Source organism: Lynx rufus, unplaced genomic scaffold, assembly GCF_022079265.1.
Source record: "Lynx rufus isolate CCGP_SWC_20201006 ecotype Redwood Valley unplaced genomic scaffold, mLynRuf1.p SCAF_1, whole genome shotgun sequence".
Taxonomy (NCBI): Eukaryota; Metazoa; Chordata; class Mammalia; order Carnivora; family Felidae; genus Lynx; species Lynx rufus.
In genome coordinates, this window is record NW_025814823.1 from 142,533,895 (window position 1) to 142,557,754 (window position 23,860).

Sequence of the window (23,860 nt, forward strand, 5' to 3'; positions counted from 1 at the left end):
TGGCCAAGGAGCCGCCCCTCCGCCCCGGCTCCCTCCCGCCAGTCCGTGGAGCGCGCACCGCCTCGCCGCCCTTCCTACCCTCTTCCGTGGGCCTCTCGTCTGCACTTGGGTCCGGTGACTCCGTTCTGCTAATCCTCTGGCGGTTTTCTGGGTTATTTAGGCAGGTGTAGGTGGAATCTAAGTGATCAGCAGGACGCGCGGTGAGCCCAGCGTCCTCCTACGCCGCCATCTTCCCTTCCAATCTGTTCTACTTTTAGATAGTTACCCAAGAGAAAAGGAAATTTACGTTCATGTGAAGATTTATACATGAATGTTAATAGCAGCTTTATTTGTCATAGTAAAAAACTAGATTTAACTTAAAAGTCCATCAGTAGTTGAATGAATAAACAAACCGTGGTCTATACAGTGGAATACTACTCAGTGAAGAGTAATGAACTCGACACATGCAACAACACAAATGAATCTCAGAATAATTGGGTGGAGTAAAAGAAAGCAGACAAAAAAGTATATTCTGTATGATCCCATTTATGTAAAATTGTAAAATGTGAAAACTGTAGTGACAGTAAACAGTGAGTGAAATGAAGACGGAGTTTTGGAAAATACTCATTATTTTGTGGATGTAGATTCGTGGGTATATCATATGTCAAACTTTATCAAAATGTGTATTGAAAGTATTTGCTGTTTGTTGTATAATTATAACTCAAACTGTTTAATAATTGAAAAGAAAACAAAATTTTTTTGCCATGATGTTTGTGGTACAGTTGAAAAGTGAAAGGACCAAAAATGAGGTTGGAGTTACAGTGTCATCATTGAGTATTGGAAAAAGGGCTCACATACATTATTATGATAGCCTTTAGTGGTTGCCAGTGATATTTTTAAAAATATTTTTATTTCTTAATGTTTAAATGTTTTTCTTCATGTGAATATAAAAGTACTGAGAAAAATGACATTTTCCTCTTTTTTCTCTTCTCCCCTCCCCCCCCCTTTTTTTTAAAGGAGTGACAGTTCATTCAGATTCTTTGTATTCTTCTTCGTCTATATTTGTCAGTTTGCTGTTCATGTACTCCAAGCTGCAGGATTTCATAATTGGGGCAACTGGTAAGCCGTTTACTTTAATTACTCTAGTTTTAATCTGTTTGTGTAGTACCTCTATATAATTTTTGGCTTCCTAAAAATAGTTAACATAGAAAAGCCAGATTATCAAAAGTAAAAATAGTAAAAAATGCAATTTAAAAAATGTCTAAGGCATAACCTTTGGGCAAACCATTCTATATGAAAATTAGGTTGCCATCTTTTTTTTTTTCAAGAAACAAACTTTTTTTTTTAAAGTTGTTTATGTATTTAGAGAGTGAGCAGGGGAGGGGGGAGAGCGAGAGAGGGAGGGAGGGAGGGAAGAAGGGAGGGAGGGAGGAAGAACTCCAAGTAGGCTCTACACTGTTAGCTTGGAGTCCATTGTGGGGGTCAAACCCACAAACTGTTGGAACATGACCTGAGCCGAAACCAAGAGCTGGATGCTTAACTGACTGAGCCACCCAGGCGCCCCTAGGTTGCCATTTTTAAAAGCAGCATATTGTATCTAGTTTAAATGAAATGTATATATAACAGGTACTAAAAGGAAGAGTAAAAAGACTGAGGAGTGGTCAGAGCTGGGCCAAGGATTGTGGAGGGGAGAGGAAAGAACTTGTAGGATTTAAAGGAAAAGAGTACCTGTTATGTGTAAAGCACTGTTTTAGGTATATAAACATATATTTCCATACAAACACATGCATGTGAACACTTGTCTTTGAAAAATGGTATCACTGCAATGCTCACTCTGGGAGACCCTCAGAAACTGAAACTATTTGGACTCAAGCTAGGAGATAATAGCAAATTTGTATCTGTGTTCATACACTTTGGAACTATCATTCCTTGAATGAAAAAGTGGGTAGAAGAGTACACATCTCTAAAATTATCCCTCCCTCTCTTGTATTTTAATTGAGTTACATACAGTTGAGTTCTTATAAACAACACCATATACAAGACAGTTTTGCTGCACTGTACATAAACTAAAATAAGCATGTAGCTGCAGTGAATTGAGGACTTAAGTTTAGTGTGCTACCACCAAATCAGAATAGAGACTGGCAATCAGACAATTATCGGTAGCTTTGTGGATCTCCTAATGGGCATGTATACAGGTAGAGAATTTTTATAGATACCTTAAATCAGTTCTTGAAAAACGTAGCATTTGTTATCATTTCTAATAGTGTGTTTAGTCTTTGGCATATGAGGGAAAGAAAATGTTCTTAAATGTTTAATTAAAAAATACACTGTTTATGTTAACAGCACAAGTTTTTTTTTTTATTCTTATGAAATTGAAGTAATTTGTTTAGTTTTTTTCAGCACAGATTCAGAAGAAAATGTTAAAATTGAGCATAACAGAATGTGTAGTGGCTAAATAGCACAGGAGACTGATAGGAAGGGGCCGTACCGGATGACCCGTTTGGAGATCAACCTCATGTGATCCAGCAACTTTTTAAAAAATTAAACTGTTTATTTTGAGATAATTGCAGATTCACACAATTAGAAGAAATAAAACTCTATACCAAATTTTCCCAAGGGTAACATCTTGCAAAGCCATGGTATAATTTCGAAACAAGAATCTTGACAGTCATAAGTAGAGATAACATTTCCATCACCAGAGAATCCCTCATGTTGCCCTTTTGTAGCACATTAATTTCCCTCCTGCCCTCATCCACTTATTAACCCCAGCTATCACTAATGTGTTGTTCGTTTCTGTTATTTTGCCATTTTAAGAATGTTATTTAAATGGGGTCACTTGGTTGGCTCAGTGGTTAGGTGCCTGTCTCTTGATCTCAGCTCAGGTCTTGATCTCGGGGTTGTGAGTTCAAGCCCTGCATTGGGCTCCATGCTAGGCATGAAGCCCACTTAAAAAAAAAAAAAAAAAGTTGTATAAATGGCATCATGGGATAAGTAACTTTTGTCTTTTTGTGCTCAGCATAGTTCTCTGGAGATTCATCTGGGTTATTGTGTGTATCAGTAGCCATAGTTCTTTCTTTTTTATTCCTCAGTAAAACTCTGGATGTACCACAGTTTGTTTATCCGTTCACCAGTGAAGGACTAGACTTTTCTCATTTTAGGCTATTATAAATAAAGCCTCTACAAACATTTGTGAACAGGTTTTATGTGAACATCTGTTTTCATTTCTCTGTGATAAATATCCAAGAGTATAATTGTTGGTTCATATGGAAGTTTCATGTTTAGTGATCTTTTTAAGAAACTAACAGACTGTTTTTCAGGATGACTGTACCATTTTACATTGCCACCAACAATGTATGAGTTACTCAGCTTCCACATTCTGGCCAGCATTTAGTGTTGTCACTTTTTAAAATTTTAGCTGTTTTGATAGATGGATAGTGATATCTCACTGAGGTTATAAGTTGTATTTCTCTGGTGACTCATGATGTTGAACATCTTTTCATGTGATCTTCCCCCCTCTTTATAGCCTCTTGATGAAACATCCTTTCATGTGTTTTGCCCATTTTCTAATTGAATTTTTTTTTCTAACTGTTGAACTTTGAAAGTTCTTCATATATTCTGCATGCTAATCATTAGTTGGATATATGGTTTACAAATATTTTTTCCATAACTAAGCAGAATTTAAAATGAACTTAAAGTAATAATGAACGCCTATACTTAAAAAGTAAAATCTGGTGGTACACATTTTAGGCTCTGGCATTTTCTGTTAGGTTTGAATTTAGACTATGCCATTTATTAGCTATATGACTGAGAAAGTTACTGAATATCTCTGATTCAGTTGCTTATGTGTATAATAGGGATTTAAAACAACATCTATCTATGGGGTGCCTGGGTGGCTCAGTCGGTTAAGTATCCGACTTCAGCTCGGGTCATGATCTTATGTTTTGTGAGTTCGAGCCCTGCGTCGGGCTCTGTGCTGACAACTCAGAGACTGAAGCCTGTTTCAGGTTCTCTGTCTCTCTCTCTGTCTGCTCCTCCTCCACTAATGCTTTGTCTCTCAAAAATAAATAAATGTTTAAAAAAAAACCTTTTTTTAAATAGCATCTAAGGGAATTGTTGTGAGAATTAAAAGAGTTAACATGAAGAATTTGAACATTGTGTGGCTTATAAGTGCTGAATATGTGTTGGTCCTTATTTTTTAAAAACCCGGCATTAACTTATTTGTCTAATTATACTCTTTTTTAAAAAAATTACTTGTTAGTGGTTGGATTTCATCCCTTACTGGTCTCAACCAAAGTATTCCTGTTGGAATTATGATGATCATCATAGCAGCACTTTTCACAGCATCAGCGGTCATCTCACTAGTTATGTTTAAAAAGGTAAGTGACATTTTACATCTGTAAATTTTTATAGTTAATTCTCATTTTCCCATTTTGCTTATTATTTTTTTTAATGTTTATTTGATTTTGAGAGAGAGAGAGAGAGAGATGAGAAAGAGAGAGAGTGTGAATCAGGGAGGGGCAGAGAGGGAGACAGAATCCAAAGCAGGCTCCAGGCTCTGAGCTGTCAGCACAAAGCCCCATGAGGGGCTCGAACTCACAAATCGTGAGATTGTGACCTGAGCCGAAGTTGGATGCTTAACGACTGAGACACCTAGGTGCCCCTCCCATTTTTCTCCTAATTCAGTGTAACCTCAAGCCATTTTGTTCTTCTTGTTACAAGTGTGCTCTCTGAGCATTACAATTAGAAGTTATGGATAGATAATATTGCCTCATGTTTTTAACTTACTCTAAAAAGGGAATATTTTAAAATCCTGTTATTACTTAGGGCTTCTTTCATGAAGAGTCAGCCTCATTTTGAAAATTTGGAATTGGGGTGCCTGGGTGGCTCAGTTGGTTAAGCGTCTGACTTCAGCTCAGGTCATGATCTTGTGGTTCATGGGTTCGAGCCCTGTGTCAGGCTCTGTGCTTACAGCTCAGAGCCTGGAGTCTGCTTGGGATTCTGTGTCTCTCTCTCTCTCTGCCCCTCTCCTGCTTGTGCTCTGTCTCTCTTAATCTCTCAAAATTGAATAAATGTTAAATTTTTTTTAATTTGGAATTAAAAAAATACATATTCTGATTTCTTTTTTTGAAAATAAATCATATTTGCCTAATTGATAAATAGAAGTAAAAAAGTGTGGAACGTGCATTTAGTTTGTATTTGAAATTGAAAGACATGAAATTATGAGTATAAAGTAAGCTGATGATGGGTTTGGGCTGGGTTATAACATGAATTTTATTTTAGTGATTGCCCAATTATCTTAGCTATACTTCTTTCTGTAAAATTCCCATGGCTATTTTCATAGCCTTAAAAAAATTATTACATAGAGAAGTCAAAGTTATGATTTGTGTATATAAGGTTTTATTGTGTCTTATATGTTTTTGATATCCTATGTGTGTCCAAACATGTAGATTGTACATCATATAGAGACCCTGGGAATAACACTTATGTTTTAAGATGATAAAGAACTTTTTGGGGAGTCTCATTTTAAAGAAGATAATTCCTTAGAACTGTTTTTTCTTAATTTTTTACTGTCTGGTAACTTAAGAAAATGTACAAGGAAAATAGAAATAACTAACTTAAGAAATAACTAATTTAAGAACACTTTTGCACTCTTGGGGCACCTGAGCGTCCAGCTTCAGCTCATGATCTTGCGTTTGTGGGTTGGAGCCCCACATCAGGTTCTGTGCCGACAGCTCAGAGCCCAGAGCCTGCTTTGGATTCTCTGTCTCCCTTTGTCTCTGCCTCTCCCCTACTTGCACTCTGTCTCTCTCTCTCTCTTTCTCAAAAATAAAATTTGGGGCGCCTGGGTGGCGCAGTTGGTTAAGCGTCCGACTTCAGCCAGGTCACGATCTCGCGGTCCGTGAGTTCGAGCCCCACGTCGGGCTCTGGGCTGATGGCTCAGAGCCTGGAGCCTGTTTCCGACTCTGTGTCTCCCTCTCTCTCTGCCCCTCCCCCGTTCATGCTCTGTCTCTCTCTGTCCCAAAAATAAATAAACGTTGAAAAAAAAAAATTAAAAAAAAAAAATTTAAAAAGTTAAAAAAAATAAAACCACTTTGCACTCTTGAAATATTTTGCACATTTGCCTTTTATCCTTTTCAAAACCCTGAAGACTAGGCTGTGTTCTTTCTGTCCATATTTTGCTACTCATTTTCTCTCTTAAAAGCTGTTACTTGTTTTCTGAACTGGTCACACATACTATTGAATATTGAAACTCAGCTTTCCAAAGTTAATAAATCACGTATCCTTTTTGCAGTTATCTTTTTCCTTGAACTCTGCAGCTTTCTATGCTGCAGGTGGCCCCTCTTCCTCAGTCTGTGTAATTGTGTTCTGATTCTCCTGCCTTTGACCTATTCTTTCTCCTTCATTCCTTTGTCCAGCTCCTAAGTACATGTGTACTTAAATGCAGTCAGCTCTCTGCTCTTTGTGCTCTATAATCGTTGTCCTTGTAAATTTCAATCTCTCCAATTTTGGGGGTCCTTTCTCTTCTCTATTCTGGGTGACCTAGAATCTTGGAGTTGGAAGACACAATGCTTTGCATAAAAATTTAGTTGCTTCCTCAGGTGACTGTTTAGAACTCCCATTGATTGGTATCATCATGTCACAGTAATGTTTCTTCTCAGAACTAGCTCTTCTTCCAGAAGCTCTGATTCATAATCAAGAAAAATTTATTAAGACCACATATTATATGATTTCATTTACCATGAAGTGTCCAAAACAGGCAAATCTATAGAGATAGAAAGTAGATTTGTGGTTGCCTGAGGTTGGGGTTAGGGTGGAGAGGGATTGCTGATGGTTATGAAAGTTCTTTTTGGGGTGATGAAAATTTCTAAAATTAGATTGATAGATGATCTATTCACAACACTATAAATACTAAAAACCATTAAGTTCTATCCTTTAAAAGCATAAATTGTATATTATGCAAATTTTATCTCAGTAAAGCTGTTTTAAAAAATGAATATTTATTAAGTACCTACTGTAAATTAGGTGGTACTAAGTGTTTTCTCCTATGATTCCATTAAAATTTGTGTCAACACTTTGACTGCTTTTGTCAGTGCTTTCATTACTTTTTTAGTCACTATCCTAGATAACTTTCTAAGTATCTTTTCCATCCTTTTCTTCCTTTTCATTCCCAGTCTCAGCTAGCCCAGAAATGTTTTGCAGGTCACCACACCCTCACTTCCCCCATCTTCCTTCAGTTGCTGTGTGAATCTAAAAAAACCCACCCAAACAACTCTGAAGATTTTTAAAGTGGACTTGGATTGGGGAATGGGATTTTGGTGGTTGTGGGAACTAGGGCTAGTAGTGACCTTATACTGCTCCTGGATCCACACTTGCTTCTCTAGTGGAAGACCCATGTCTTAAGGATTGTGTCATCCTTAATTTTCTTGGGAACTTACTGTAGGTGTTACTCACTATGGCATCTGGGTACAAGCCACTCTATATATCTTATAATGCACATATTCTGGGTACCCAGCTTGTTAGAGTTCCTCCAGGGTGAATGTGGCTTCTAGCCTTGGAATTAGAGGAGCAAGAGCTTTGGAACCATACAATTCAGGTTGAAATTCTGGTGCCTTGACTTCAAGGCGTGTGAGCTGAGGCAGGCTTCTCTAACCACTCAGTCTCAGTGTCATCACCTGTACTCTAAGCTCCTCAGGGGCAGAGGCCTAGTCTGTGTGCTTTCAGGTTTTTTTGATCACATCTGGAACAGTGACTGGCAGTGATATATGGTGGGCACTCAGAGTATTTGTTGAATGAAGGAAGGAATGGGAATAATAACTACTTCCATAGGGTTGGAGTGAGGATTAAGTGAAACAGTGAACATAAGCTGCCCAGCACAGGGCTTCTTCAGCCAAAATTAACGACTTTTTCTGGTCTTCTTGACCCCTTTATCAGTTTATATGCAGGGTGGTCTGGTTTAGTGTCTACTTTTGTTTAGTAGGTGCCTGTATCAATCTAAAAGGATTTGGCTTATGTGGTTGTGGGAGCTTGCTGAATTAGTCCGAAATCCATAGAGTGGGCAGGCAGGAAGGGTTGGAAAATCTGAAGCAGAAGATGAAGCTCCGGTGCCAGGTGAGATTTCCTCAAAGAAACCTCAGTTCTTTTCTTAAGGCCTTTCAACTGATTTGATCAGGCCTACCAGGTCAAATACTATTCTCCTTTTCTTAAAGACAACTGATTAATAATCACATGCCCAAAATACCTTCACAGCAACATCTAGATTAGGGTTTTATTAATAACTGAAGACTATAGCCTAGCCCAGAAACCTGACCATCACAACATCTCTTTGGACATTTCCTTTATTATTGCAGATGCTTTATAAAACTAGAAATGTAGTAAGTTTAAAATACAGTAAATACAGTAATGGATTTTGGGGTATGTTGCAGGTTCTATTCATTTTTTAAACAACCATTTATGATCATGTGTTATGTGCCAAGTGCTGCACTGTGTATGAGCTCAAGGAGCTTACATTTTGGTGTGAAGGATAAACAAGTGAGTGGGTACCAAAATTTGGTGATTAGTGGCTGTTTTGGGGGCAAGTACAGGGATCACAGAGGAGAGATACCTAATTAAGTTTTGGAGGTATTTTAAAGTAGTGGGGTCTTGTAAAGTGTTTCCTTGGCTGAGATATTATGATTAGCAAGAGTTATCTAAGTAAAAGAATAGGGAGAAGGAAGAGCGTAAATAGGTACCAGGTAACAGGGATACCATTTTCATATCTAGTTGCAGGAAATAACATGACATAGGGAATTAAAAGTAGCTCAGAATGGATGGAAAATCAACTTGGTGCATGAGTTGGACAGGGAGAAATGTGCGGTGTTGTTGGTGGAGGACAGGAAAAGATGAGACTACGTACATAAGTTTAGTTAGATTTTGCAGGGTCTTGTAAAGTAGGAAAACTTGTTAGGTTTGGATCTTTCCCACAGAGTGGTGGTGAGCCATAGAAGTGGTTTAAAGAGGAAAGTAAAAGAATTGATGAATTGATCAATTTGAGCTTTAGAAAGATTTGTAATTTGTGTGGTGGGGACATGGTACTTGGAGAAATGAAGACAGGGAGGCAGGATAGGAAGCAGGTTAGTAATGGTGGCCAGAACTAAGGAAGCAGCAGCGTGAAGTAACTGTACTCAAGGGAATATGCACGTAGTGATTGATTGGACCTGGCCCCAGAAGCCGAGGATGAGGGAAGGCTCAAGAATGACACCCAGGTTTTTAGATGGTGGGTCATTCAGAAAGAGAGTACAGGAAGAAGAACAGATATATGGGCATTGGGGTGCCTGGCTGTCTCAGTTCATAGAGCATGTGACTCTTAATCTCAAGGTTGTGAGTTCAAGCCCCACATTGGGTATGGGGCCTACTTAAATAAAAACACATTATGTGAAAAAGATACATGGGCATCAAGTTGTTTTCAGCTTTAAATCCAGAGAATTTAAAATGATGCTGGGGCATCAAAATATAAATACATGGTAGGCTTTTGGATCTATAAGTTGGAAGCAAAGGAAAGAGCTTTAGGCTGGATTTCTCGACTTGGGAAGTATTGACTTCTTGACGTAAATGAATCCTAGAAAATGTGTATGGAATAAGATGAGTGTAGAACACTACCAACACTTAGAAATCTGCTGAAGAAAGAATGTGGAGGGAATTTTAACAATGGTTGCAGTGGGATGTGTGGTACAGATGATTAATATGGTTGGAGTGAGAGGAAGTGTTTATTCTACAGCTGCTGTTAAACTGACTCCTGTGTACAGCTCTCATAAGTGTTTGACCTACAGCTTTCTCCCCAGGAACACAGTTCTTTAAGATCCAGTGCGTTAAAGGAAAAGTTGTAGAGTTGTGCTGATTGCATGCCAGGCATTGAAAAGAAATGGCTCCTTCCCAAATAAGTGTATTAGTATGGGAAATGTGTAGCATATAGGTTGACTTTTTTGTTGTTGTTGTTACTCATGGGTAAAGAAGTTACCAGTTTACACTTTTTATATGTGTCCACTGTCAGTCAATACAATATAAGTTCCTAAACTTCTCTGAATCTCATATTCTTGTGAAATAGGAATTAAGATGAGATGATTTTCTGAATGGTTTTATGAAGTACAATAAATGGGGATAATAAAAGCTAAACTGTAATTTGAGCTCAGATTTCATACTTGTAGTAACAAGGATTTCTCTTACTTTGGGTAGAAATTGAGATCCAATAAAAACACTTGATTTGGGGGGCACCTGGGTAGCTTACGCGGTTAAACATCCAACTCTTTCAGCTCAGGTCATGATCTCATTGTGGGTTCAAGCCCCGCATAGGGCTCTGTGCTTACAGTGTAGAGCCTGCTTGAGATCCTCTCTCTCTTCTCTTTCTCTGCCTCTCATCCCGTCATGCTTTCTCACTTTCTCTCTCTAAATAAAAAGCAAAACAAACAAAACGCTTAGTTTTAAATTTTCTCTTCCACACTTGGACAAAACTGGCTGTTTCCTTTGTGTGTATGTAGCCATAGTTGCTAACCACTAGGGGTCAGGCTCCTCATAAACAGTTAATGCCCTCCAAAAGTTATTGATGCACACCATTTGACTCTAGAATTGTTGCATTTTATTATGCTATTCTGTGTTTCCAGCCCCAGCTAAACGTGCTCTGTGGTATATATTTATTTCAGTTGAATACAGTTTTGAGAATTTGGTTGGCGTTCTGAAGTCTTGCATAATTGGAGTAGGTAATAATTGCTGTATCAAGTGCCCACTATGAGTGCTATGGTATCTTTGTTTCCTTGCAGTGTCATTTTATAATTGAAATTTAAAAAAATTGAAATGCAAGAATATCTGTGATTTCAAAGATAAGGGAATAGTTCAGTTCTTAACTTTTAGAGATTTCTTTAATTTTCTCTTAGGTTGTTTCTAAAAGGTATTTTTTTAAGGTCTTTGTAGTAAATAAATGGAATTGAGTAATAGTTTTGGACTAAGGGGGAGGTGTTTTCAGTGGGTCAAATAATAATAAATGAATGAGTCACAGGACACTGTATATCAGGGGAATCCAAAATTTTCCTTCTTTTAATTGGTATAAGAACTAGAATGGCTTAGTATGGAAGAGATAAATAGATGATACATAATTTGTACTCCTTTTGGGACCTAGTTATAAATGACTATTTTTCCCATAAAATTTAAGAAACTGTTCATAGACATTTGTGTTCACATTAATAAACTAATTACTAACAGTGATTTTTAAAGCATTTCAAAAGCAATTTAGAATAAATTTCGCTTTAAAAAAAAAAGTTTCCCTAAACGCTTGAATTGTTTTTAAAAATGCCAGTATATCTATTCTGAAAAAACTTCTCTGTGAGAGTATATAATTCGGGTATATGATCCAAAGTGGAGATGATGATGGTGATGATAATAATAATAATAATTATTGGTGTTTTATAGTAAATGCTCTATGAACATACCCAGTTATATTTAATAATGGTCTTATGTTAAAAATGATGATTTCATTTTCTTTGAAAACATTGCTATTGTTCACCCCTCTTTTTTTTTGGTTCCTTTTTAATTTTTTTTGTTTTATTTGGATCTAGGACAGAATGCTGATAATTTAATGTACTTTTTTTTTAAATAGTCACATTTAGGTATACTTCTTTTGCCTTCTCTCTGCCTCTTTCTCTGAATCATCCAAGACTATAATTTTTCCTGATTAAAAATCCATTTCAGATGATTGACATGGCCTATTTTCTTTTTCTTTTTCTCCTTCTCCTCCTCCTCCTCCTCCTCCTTTTTCTTTTTCTTTTTCTTTTTCTTTTCGAGAGGAGAGTGAACATGTGCATGTGCAAGCAGGGAGAGGGAGAGAGAGAATCTTAAGCAGACTCCACACTCTGCGGAGCCTGAGGTGGTGCTCAATCTCATGACCGTGAGATCATGACCAGGTGAAATCAATCAAGAGTCAGATGCTTAACCAACTAGGCCACCCAGGTGCCCCAAGAATAATAATATTTGTTAAACAATATGTTGGGGACATTGAAATTTTTTCTGCTTTAAATACTTTTTATTTTTTTTTTATTAACTGAATTATAGCAGTAGACAGTACTATATTGGTTTTAGATGTACAACATTGTGATTTGACATTTATAAATTACATCATGAAATAATTTCCATAAGTATAGTTACCATCTGTCACCATTCAAGGCTACACAATATTATTGACTGTATTCCCTATACTGTACTTTACATCCCTGTGACTCATTTATTTTGTACCTGGAAGTTTGTACCTTTTAATCCCCTTCCCCTATTTTGCCCATCCCTCCACTTCTGTGTCCCCACCCCCAGCAGCCATCAGTTTGTGCTCTGTATTTATGAGTCTCTTTCAGGTTTTTTGTTGTTGTTGTTTGCTCATTTGTTTTTTAGAGTTTGCATATAAGTGACATCATGTGGTATTTGTCTTCCTCTGACTTATTTCACTTAGCGTAATACCTCCTAGGTCTGTCCATGTTATTGCAAATGGCAAGATGTCATTCTTTTTTTTTTTTTTTTTTTTTGGCTGAGTAATAGTGCATTGTGTATGTGTATGTATGTGTGTGTGTGTGTGTGTGTATATATATATATATATACATATATATATATACACATTATCTTCTTCTTTATCCATTCATCTTTCAGCAGACACTCAAATTTCTTCTTTATGTTGCCTAACATAAATAATGCTGCAAGAAACATAAGCGTGTGTATTTCTTTTCAAATTAGTGTTTTTGTTTTCCTTGGAAAAACTCAGAAATGGAGTGACTATATCATATGGTACTTCTATTTTTACTTTCTTGAGAAACTTCCATACTGTTTTCCCATAGTTGCTACACCAATTTACATACACACAAACAGTCAGGAAGGTTCCCCCTTCCTCACATTTTTGCCAACACTTGTTATTTCTTGTCTTTTTGATGGTAGCTATTTTGACTGGTTTGAGGTGATACTTCATTGTGGTTTTGATTTCCATTTCCCTGATGATTAGTGATATTGAGAGCATCTTTTCACGTGGATATTGGCCATCTTTTTGTTGTCTTTGGGAAAGGGTCTATTTAGGTTCTTCTGCCCATTTTTTAATTGGATTGTTTCTTTGGTGTTGAGTTGTATTGATTCTTTATGTATTTTGGATCTTAATCCCTTATCATAGATAATTTGCAGATATGTTCTCCCATTCAGTAGGTTTCCTTTTCATTTTACTGGTGGTTTCCTTCACTGTGTGGAAAAAGCTTTTTAGTTGGATGTAGTCCTAATTGTTTATTTTTGCTTTTGTTGCACTTGATTAAGGGGACATATCCAAAAAAATATTGCTAAGGTTAATGTCCAAGAGTTTACTTCCTGTGTTTTCTTTCACAAGTTTATGCCTTCAGGTCTTAGGTTATGTGTTTAATCCATTTTGAATTTATTTTTGTATGTGGTGTAAGAAAGTGGTCCACTTTTATTTTTTTTTGCATGTAGCTGTTCAGTTTTGCCAACACTATCAAAGAGACTGGTCTTTTCCCCCGTGTAAATTCTTGCCTCCTTTGTCACAGATTAATTAACCATGTAAACATGGGACTATTTTGGGGCTTTGTGTGGTGTTCCATTATTTAGTGTTTCTTTTTGTGCCAGTACCATACTGTTTTGATTACTATAGTTTTGTAGTATAGTTTGAAATATGGAATTGTGATGCTTGTGATAGCTCTGTTTTTCTTTTTCAAGATTGCTTTGGTATTTGGGGTCTTTTGTAGTTCTGTACAGATTTTAGGATTATCTTAATTCTGCAAAAAATACTATTGGTATTGAATCTTTAGATTGCTTTGGATAGGTTCAACATTTTAACAATATTCTTTGAATCCATGAACATGGTATATCTTTCCATTTGTATCAACTTATTTCATCATTGTCTTAAAGTTTTCACTAGATGGGTCTTTCACCTCTTTGGTTAAACTTATTTCTAGGTATTTTTTTTTTCTTCTTTGATGTCACTATAAATAAGATTGTATTCTTAATTTCTCTTTCTGCTAGTTTATTATTAGTGTAGAGAACTGCAACACATTTCCATAATTAATTGCAATTCATTTAGTCTAACAGTTTTTGGTGGCGTCTTTAGGGTTTTCTGTATATATTATGTTATCTGCAAATAGTGACAGAGTTACTTCCTCCTTAATAATGTGGATACCTTTTATTTCTTTTTCTTGCCTGATTTTTGTGGCTAGGACTTCAAGTACTATGTTGAATAAAAAAAGCAAGAGTGGACATCCTTGTCTTGTACCTTAGAGGAAAAGCTTTCAGCTTTTCACCCCTAAGTATGATGTTAGCTGTGTGTTTGTCATATATGGCCTTTGTTATGTTGAGGTACGTTCCCTCTATATCCTATTTCTTGAGAGTTTTTGTCATGGAAGGATGTTGAATTTTGTAAAGTGGTTTCTCTGCATCTATTGAGATGATCATGTGATTTTTATCTTCATTTTGCTAATCTGGTATATTGTGTTGATTGATTTGCGGTTATTGAACCATCTCTCATCTCTGGAATAAATTTCACCTGGTCATGGTGAATGATCCTTTAATATATTACTGAATTTGGTTTGCTCAATTTTTTTTTAGGATTTTTGCATCTGTGTTCATTAGGATTATTGACCTGTAATTTTCTATTTTTGTAGTACCTTTGGTTTTGATATCAGACTAATGCTGGCCTCATAGAATGAATTTGGAAACATTTCTTCTCTTCAATTTTTTGGGTTAGTTTGAGAAGAATAGGCATTAGCTCTTCTTTAAATATTTGGTAGAATTCCCTTGTGAAGCCATCTAGTCCTCAGCTTTTGTTTATTGGGAGTTTTTTTTTTTAAATTACTGATTCAGTTTCATTGCTAGTAATCAGTCTGATGAGATTTTCTATTTCTTCCTGATTTTGTCTCGGAAGACTGTATGTTTTTAGGAATTTATCCATTTTCATTTAGATAGTCCAATTTGTTGGCATATAATTTTTCATAGTAGTCTCTTGTAATCCTTTGTATTTCTGTGGTTGTAATTTGTCCTCTTTTATTTCTGATTTTATTTATTTGAGCCCTCTTTTTTGCTTGATAGGTCTGGTAAAGATTTTATCATTTGTATTTATCTTTGCAAAGAACCAGTTCTGAGTTTCCTTAATTTATTTTTGTCTATTTCCAATCTGATCTGTATTATTTCCTTTATTATTTCTACTAAGTTTGGGCTTTATTTTTTAGTGCCTTTAGGTGTAAGATTAGATTGAGACTTTTCTTGTTTCCTTGAGGTGGGCTTTTCTTAGATCTTCTTTTGCTTTGTCTCAAAGATGTTGAACTGTTGGTTTCCATTTTCATTTGTGTGAATGTATTTTTTTAATTTTCTCTCATTTCTTTGTTGACCCATTGGTTGGTTGGTAGCATGTTGTTTAGCCTTGATGTATTTGTGTGGTGTTTTTTTTTTCCAGTTTTTTTTTTGTTTTTTTTGTTTTTGTAATTGATTTACAGTTTAATACCATTGTGGATCAGAAAAGATACTTGATAGAATTTCAGTCTCCTTAAATTTATTGAAGCTTGTTTTATGGCTGAATGTATGATCTGTCCTGGAGAATATTCTGTGTGTACTCAAAAAGAACGTGTGGTCTGCTGTTTTAGGATGCAGTGTTCTGTGTATATATCTGTTAAGTATATCTAGCCTGATGTGTCCTTCAAAGCTACTGCTTCCTTGATTGATTTTCTGCCTGAGTGATCTATTGATGTAAGTGGTATGTTAAAGTTCCCTAGTATGTTCACTTGTAAACTGGCCTGTGAAGGTAATTGCAAACTAAGCAATGTTCTTTGTAACATAGGTACAGTGTGTTAGATTAGTAGTGTACCTCTTTGGTAACTTTTTTTTTTTTAATAGGATAATTGTGAGCCATTTGTTTAAATGGCTAAAAAAATAAAAGAAAAAATAAACAAGTAATTATTCAGTGGCTTTTACTGCAAGTTATTATGTCTTTTTTTTTTTAAGTAAGCTTTACACCCACTATGTCACTTGAACTCATGACCCCAAGGTCAAAAGTTGCATGCTCTACTGACTAAGCCAGCCACGTACCCCAGCAAGTCACTATATCTTATAGGTGATATAATAATGAGTAGAAATTAGCTCTTCCCCTCAAGGAACCAAAAGCACATGGGGTATAAGACATGTAGATAACTCCTACAAAAGAAAAGGCACACTAGACATCCCTAAAAGATGTACTAGAGGTGCTCACAACAAGGAGAGTCACAGTTAGATCAAGCAGAAAGAGGACTGTATTTGAGATAGGCTGCATAGGATGAACAGGATTTCAATAGTGTGAAAAGAGAGTATTAATTCAAGAGGTGACAGAAGGGGTATCTGACCCAGATCTATGGGCATTTCACAGATGGTTTATAGGAAATGTTTAATTGAAAACATTAGGGTAAGAGATCCCTAAGTTTTTTTTAAAAAAAACTCACAACAAGAATAAAAATTTCAAAAATTTGTTTTTTCCCAGGTTTTAAAAAAAGTTAAAGTGATTTTTATGTAACAGGCAACTTATATTAATAAAAACATTTCTTGAAATCATATTCTCTAAGCTTTAATGGAAATATATGTTTGGATTATTTTGTTTAAAGTACCATGAGCCTTTAATTTCCATAGTATACAATTTTTTGTGTCATATACCACCACAGTATACACTCACATATGTTTGAAGATACATTAAGAAAGCAAGATACCCTTCTGGAGTTGCATCTCGGCTGTGACTCTTCTCCAGATACTTAAAAATTAATTTTAATTTTTACTAGAGTAATACATTTACATAACTCACATTTTATCCTTAGGAAAAATGTGAGAGACAGATAGGACAACAAATATTCTTGTTTCATGGGAAGTAAACTTGAGCTTTTGAGTGGTGACCAGCCTGGTAGAAAGCAGTGGAATCAGTAGATAGCAAATCTACTGTTCTTTCTGTGTTACTCCTAGAACTAAATATTTAGGTTGATGTTCTCATAACTAGAAGAGATAGAAAGTATTTAAGTTGTTTAGTTTTTTTTTAATTGTAATATTTTACCTTAAAGTTTTGTCCCTGATGTCGTAAGGAATGTGAGCTATCAATAGATAACACTATGAAACATAGCAGGAAATTGATGAGTTTTTTGAGATGGTAATCCTTAGAATTAGCCTGTCATGTTGCTGGAGCACTGGTAAAAAGAATCCCCGTTTTCACATGGTTTTATAATGGATTTCATACAGTATTTGAGCATTATGCACGGAGTACGCATGTGTAGTCTCTTCCCTCTAGGTGGCTCTCTGAGCCTACATAGATTTGGACTACTGAGAAGTGTATGTTGTTCGTACCTTTATTTTGCCTTCCTGCTCTGTGGGGCTGTGCGTGACATTTTTAAGTAATTAAATATGAAGCCCATGAATACGTAACATCAGGCACTCAATTTAAAACAAATTTGGAAAAGGAAATAACAAAGCAAGTTAGAACAAACATTTGTTGATTATATGCTCATAAACTTGGGGGGAAGGGAGAAGACACAGGTGAATCTGTAATTATATTGTATGATGACAGAGTCTAGTAAGTAGCCAAGGTTTATTAGATTTCTATCATAAACTTCATTTTCTTGGTCCTAATTATATGTATTCCTTGCTTTGAGATAATTTTCTTGAACATAGGAGTAGTAATTTATCTGTATCTTTAATGTTCCATAGAAAAATTGGTTTTAAAAAGGGAATAAAAATAATTACTTATGATTCTGAAAATTCCCAACATGAAGAAATGGTTTTGAACACGTTGGCCAAAATTACAACAGTAAGTGATCATGTAATAGAATGACGTTTCACAGACTGTGCGAATGTGAAGATTAATTTTTCAGATCCCTTGATGTTTATAAGTGAGGATCAACAATTTTGTTTGGAACCATTTTTGTGTGTCATAATAGTAAATTTGAATAATGCATAAAGATTATCCCTTGGAGAGAAAGAAATGAATACAAAAGAGGTAAAATACAGTGTTCAGTTAACCAACACATGAAAAAGTCATTTTCTCATCATTCTCTCAAAATATTAAAGGAATTAAATTATGATAGTGCTATAGTACGAGAAGAAAACAATTTTAGGGTTTGCCTAAAGTGTACTTGTCAGCGCTCTCATTTTCTTCCTGACCCTTTTACACCTTGTTCCACTGTAATATGACATTTGCTTTCATCACTGTGTCAGAAGAATTCAGGGCTGCCTGGGTATTTTTATCTCCTACCCGGAGCAGCTCTTCATTCCTTAACATGGCTTTCTTCCCTTGGCATCTGTGAAAAAGTCCCTGGCTTTTCCCATTCCTCTCTTTAATTGTTCCTTATTGTCGTGGGTACCTCTTAAATATTGGTATCTTAACAGACTTTGATATTTGACTCTTTCCTTTTTTCTCCATGGACCATTTCATTTATGTCAGAGTTGCAGTTACCATTTATGTGCCATTGCTTTTCAAGTCCATGTCCCTAGCCTATTCCTCTTTTGAACTCCAAATCAAATCTTCACCTGCCTGCTGCCTGCTGTGCTAGGTATGAATGTTTTGAACTTAGTGTCTCCTTTCCCCTCTAAACCAACCTATCTTCCCTCTTCTCTGTCTTCTTGAAACAGTTTCCCAGTATCCAAGTTTGACTTGAAAGTCTTTGACTCATTCAAAGAAAGTTCCCTTTCTTTCTCTTCCTCCCTCCCCCCAAGTTTGTAGACATGTAATAAATATTCTAATTTGCTTTATTTCCTTCCCCAAATGTATATAAATTGGCTGATGTTATGTATTGTTGCACTTTGTAGTTTATGCATCTCGTAACATATGCTAATAGAGTGTTTTTGAACCTTGCTCTTGAAAAGAAGTCCCAAAGATTTAAGTGATAAATCAATATGGGCAGACACTTTCCGGAAGTTTTTCCTTTCCCAGAATTTCTCAGAAGTAAATCCTTTAGGACTTGACCATACACAAAAAGTAAAATGGTACACAGAGTGAAAGAGGACAGCAAAAGTATCTTTAAGGACCTCTGTATTCCTTGGTATATTAAATGATGAAATGATAATCATTTGATTATAATAGAGGTAGTGTTGTATATGTAGCCAACATGAAAATTGATAAGGCATTACTCTGAATTGTCTAAGGTGGTAAGTTAATGTATTAATGTCTGAATGTCTCTTGTTATGTTTAAACCATTCTCTGTGATATCTTAAAAAGTAGGAATAGCAGGAAAAATAGCTTTTTGCATTTGGTTAAGAAGTTTTAAAAATTATTGTTGGTTTGCATAAGCATAACTATCTCTTCTGCATTGGGAGTAAAGTGGAAGACAATGTTAGGAAAATATTTAAATACAGTATTGTATGTCAGTGTGGTGGCTGATATTCTTGACCTTAGGAATCATGGCTAGAATCTAGTCCTTTTATGTCTGGGTAATGTCAAGATTAATTGAAGAGTTGCTGAAAATGAGTGTGTAGATTACCACTTAACTTGTCCCACTTTTTTGTGCCTCCGTAGGTACATGGACTATACCGCACAACAGGTGCTAGTTTTGAGAAGGCCCAACAAGAATTTGCAACAGGTGTGATGTCCAACAAAACTGTCCAGACTGCAGCTGCAAATGCAGCTTCAAGTGCAGCAACTAGTGCGGCTCAGAACGCTTTCAAGGGTAACCAGATGTAGAGAACCCTCCAACAGTACACTGGTACCTTCTGACTGTACTTTTTCTCCAGTTACTGTATTCTATAAATATTTTTATGTTCAAAACACAGTACACACAGCATGTATATTTCCTGTTCACTTGTGCATGGGCTAAAACCAGAAAAACTTCCTTGTCTTATTTGCCTATTAGTTTCTTAATATTTTGGTGCCCCTTGCAGAAAAAAATACCACATGCTAAATAAATATTCTCCATATTTTTTGGGGGATGAATGTTCAGCAAATTATTTCAGTGGTGACACACTGAAATTAATATGGTACTTATGATTAAAAATGCATTTAGTACTAGCTGCAGTCATTCTTTCAAAAATCTTAGACTTAAGGATTACATATTGGAACATTAAAGCGATGCTTCATTCCATTTTCCCCATTTATACTGAAAGAAATAGGCCATCAGGGACTTAGGGATTTTAAAATTGGCTTGCTTTTTAGCAGTTTTAGTCACCAGTGAAGAGCCTGTGTGCATTTCGTAGTAGATGATGTAAATTTTATCCTTTTCTTTTTGTTTTATTTTTATAGAGTAGTTGATATTTTCATACCAATCTCTGATCTTGCATGGGCACCACATTTCTTAAAAGAATTAGTATTTTGGCTTTTGCACTGCTTATGGTTGTAGGATTGCAGAGTTGCTGGTAGAATCAAAGAAGAGATTTTCTGCAATAGTTTCTGTTAAATAAAAATTTATTGGGATGCAATATGAGAACATAATATGCAGTGCATCATCCAAAAAAGGGTAGATAATCAGTGGAATAGAATGTAGTGATGATAATACTGTTTTTTGTTTTTGTTTTTTAATTTTCAGTATCCGTATCATAGTAGAATATTACTGTATGGAAACTTTGGTATATTCTTGTGGTTACTCATTTTAATTGAACTGAGATTGTGTTTGGCAGCTCTTTTTTGGGGAGTGTGTGTGTATAATTTTTAACAGAGGTATTAAAGTCTAGACTAACTCCTTGTCCAAAAAGAACATACAGTATTTCAGGGATTTTTCTTTTAGCCTCTCATCTGTAGTGGGATTAAAAAGAAAAAGATGCTGTTGTTTCACATATACTTGAATTCCTAATGCACCTCAGTCTTTGAACTTTTGACACAGACTGAATACATTAAAATTTTTCAGCAATAGAAAAAAATGAAACATATAACTTGCACCAAGCAAGAAAATACAAATACAGTTAAATGCATTAATTGTGACTATGACCATGTTGAAATTGTTTCTATGCAGCTTAGGAGTTCATTCTTAGAGTATACTTGATTTGAAACTTTGAATCATTTTTAATACTGATTTAATGACTCAAAGACCTTTGAAAGTCATTATACTGTGTTTTGGAAGTCATTAGCTAATTTAAGATTACAGAATAATCAGTAATGATTTATTCAACTTGATTTTAAGTAAGGATAGTATATTGGGTTAAATTATTTGAGACTGCAGATCTTTTTTAAAAATAAGAATCAGATGGGTATAAATAGTTAAATCACTTGCATTCTTTTCCCCAAATCTGGAGGTAGATGAATTTCATACTGAGGGTGGGATGATGAGTTCTCACTATTTATAAGGGAAGCTTTGCGTGATAATAGATAACATGGATCCATCTAGATGGTGTTTACATTTGATTTATTTGGGATTTATTGAAATAATATACTTGGAAGATATTTCTTTTATTGTGATTAAAATAGGTTTCAGAAAATGAATTTAAAACTGTTTTTATGAATATTTCTGATTAGTAATAATCTCCCTACTTTGTCAAACAAATAAGCCAGTTCAAGTTCTTTAGATTCTATAATCTTACTGAAAATCTATTTTATCACAGTGTGCTTTACTGAGTGTGTATTTTACAAACATTCAAAACATGAACCACAAAATACAAGAGGAGCTCTTATATTTATCATTAATTTATATCTCAAGTCCATTTCTTTTTTTCTTTTAACTACAAATGAATATAGAGACTTGAAAAATACTGACATACTTCCCTTTAAGAATAGGAATTATCTCTATTTTGTAGAAATCCCCAAAGGTAGCACTGTTAAATAGCAAATAATTAAAACCAACAGTACCTTTTTTGTGTGTGGATGGGGAGAATGTTTTAAGATCCAGTTACTTGGGTTAATACAAGCTTATGAGAGAAAATTGTTTTTTAAAAACCTAAATGTGGATTAAAATGATGGCAATACTAACAGTTTGATAAGTTATAGGGATTTTAAATTCTTAGATTCTCTATTCTCCTAACAATAGTTGGTAAATGGCCACATTTTCCAGCAAAAGATTGGCATTTGTTAATGTATTATATTTAATACTAATGTGACCCACCCAGTATCACAGTCATGAAATGGTCTTCATGTTGTAAGCATCCATGTCATTTTTCAGTTTGCAATATTAAGTTGTGGCTGTTTTCCTTCAAACTAAAATTTGAACACTGGAAAATCCTTGCTCAGTGATTTGTAATTTGGGACTTGGATTATTTATCTAGGGATGTTTGTATATTTTGTCAGTGAGTAATATTGCGCTGCCATCATGATGAGTGTCATGGTTCTATATAAATGCCCTCCATCTGTCCCTCTAATGTTGCATGTTTTCAGTGGTTTGGAAGTTTTGTATATTTATTGTATTAACACAGAGTGTCATAAAATAAAATGCTGTTTACTGGATGTTAGTTTGTCTAATCTTAAACATTATATTAGCATTTCAGAGGTAGAGATTATGCTGTCAGTTTAATGTATATAGATATTTCACATTTGATTTTTAAAGAATCTCTGTAATTCTAACATGTGCTGAAAAAATAAATAACATAAAAGACTTTGTTAAAAACTCTCAGCAACACAAAATGACCATTTTTCTGTTGCATTAGAACTTTTAGGTGGTGGAACATGAACTTTACTCATATTTTGATCACTCTAAGGTCAAAATACACATACTGTCTAGAAGTTAGTAAGATTCAAAATGGAAACCCTGTTTTGTGGCTCAGGTTTTTCCTTGTAGGTTAAAATGGATGCCTCTGTACTAGTATTGTATTGATTAGATTGAACTTGTGTTCTGTTTCCTAACCTAGCTACCTTTGTTTTATGTGCCGATGAAAGTACCTATTTGTGTATTGTTGGATTTTTCACTTGGTTATCTAAGGAGGATGTAAAAATCTAAAATGTTCATGGTGAATCTTATTCTGAGAAATACATGTTAAAATAGGAACAGCATTTTCAATTTTCTGGGTGTTACCTAAAAAGTGAGTTTGGATTTTCATTGGATATACTGTCTTCTGTAAATCTTGTTGAGATAATATATAGTTCATGTTTTAGAGGGGATTTATGTTAAATTGAGTTTATTTTCTGTAATTTATTTGTACTAGCATAATGCTTTCACAGTTACTGCTATATCTTTTTCTGAAAATGCTGACATAATAGCATTTAATTTTATATCTTTATTGGTGAAAATCTATGTTTAGACTGTTTATATATAGAGTTTGTTATAGTTTTGCATATATTTTCCCCTGTTAGAATTACCATGGCTGTCAGACACCATTGCACACTGTATTTCCTTCCATTTTTCCCTTAAGGAATATGTTTAGAGGGATTTTTTGATTCCATGTAATTAAGACCTTTTCAAGTTAAATAAAAATGGTTAATGTAAAAATAATTGATGGTTAAAAATAAAAAATGCCTTACTTTGATAGATTTTCAAGTACCACAGTATAAATTTATGTAGGGTAGAATGTTTTAAAACACTAGAGTTGTTTTAAATACTTGTTTATTAAACTGAAAATTTATATCTTAGTGTCTAAATATTATGGAAGTGAAGTATTTCCACTAGAACTTGAGGATACATTTTACCAAACAGCATGCTTTTTGTATTGATGGGTGTTTTAAAACCTAATTACGGCTTTGTCATAGTATATAGAGAGCTAGAAAGAAATCTATAGAAATTTGCTAAGCCAGACATTGCCACTAATCTATACAAGGTAGATAGATTTATTCAATTTAAAGTTTCTGGGAAAATGAGGAAAGACTCTTCTCTAATGTTCTTACCCTTCCTGAGGTTTCATATTTACAGTTTAACTTTGTGGTTTTGGTAAGAAAAAGCCTTTAACCTATAGAATTTTCACTAGCACTGTTTATGTTTTCAAATGGCAAGGAGATAGGAGCCACCAGGTAGCAATGTAGTGAGTGTTAAATTTTATGTTG

The 23,860-nt window shown here is 35.0% G+C and overlaps 1 protein-coding gene across 1 annotated transcript in view; it reads left to right on the forward strand.

Annotated features, from left to right (window-relative positions):
* The window catches only part of SCAMP1 (secretory carrier membrane protein 1), a 135,680-nt gene extending 112,329 nt beyond the window's left edge, over window positions 1-23,351 (forward strand). Inside the window, exons 7-9 of the mRNA XM_047088372.1 lie at window positions 997-1,098; window positions 4,238-4,355; window positions 19,487-23,351. Coding sequence (XP_046944328.1) covers window positions 997-1,098; window positions 4,238-4,355; window positions 19,487-19,651 — 385 coding nt within the window. The 3' untranslated portion in view covers window positions 19,652-23,351. The remainder of the gene's footprint in view (window positions 1-996; window positions 1,099-4,237; window positions 4,356-19,486) is intronic.
* Window positions 23,352-23,860: the final 509 nt, after the last annotated feature.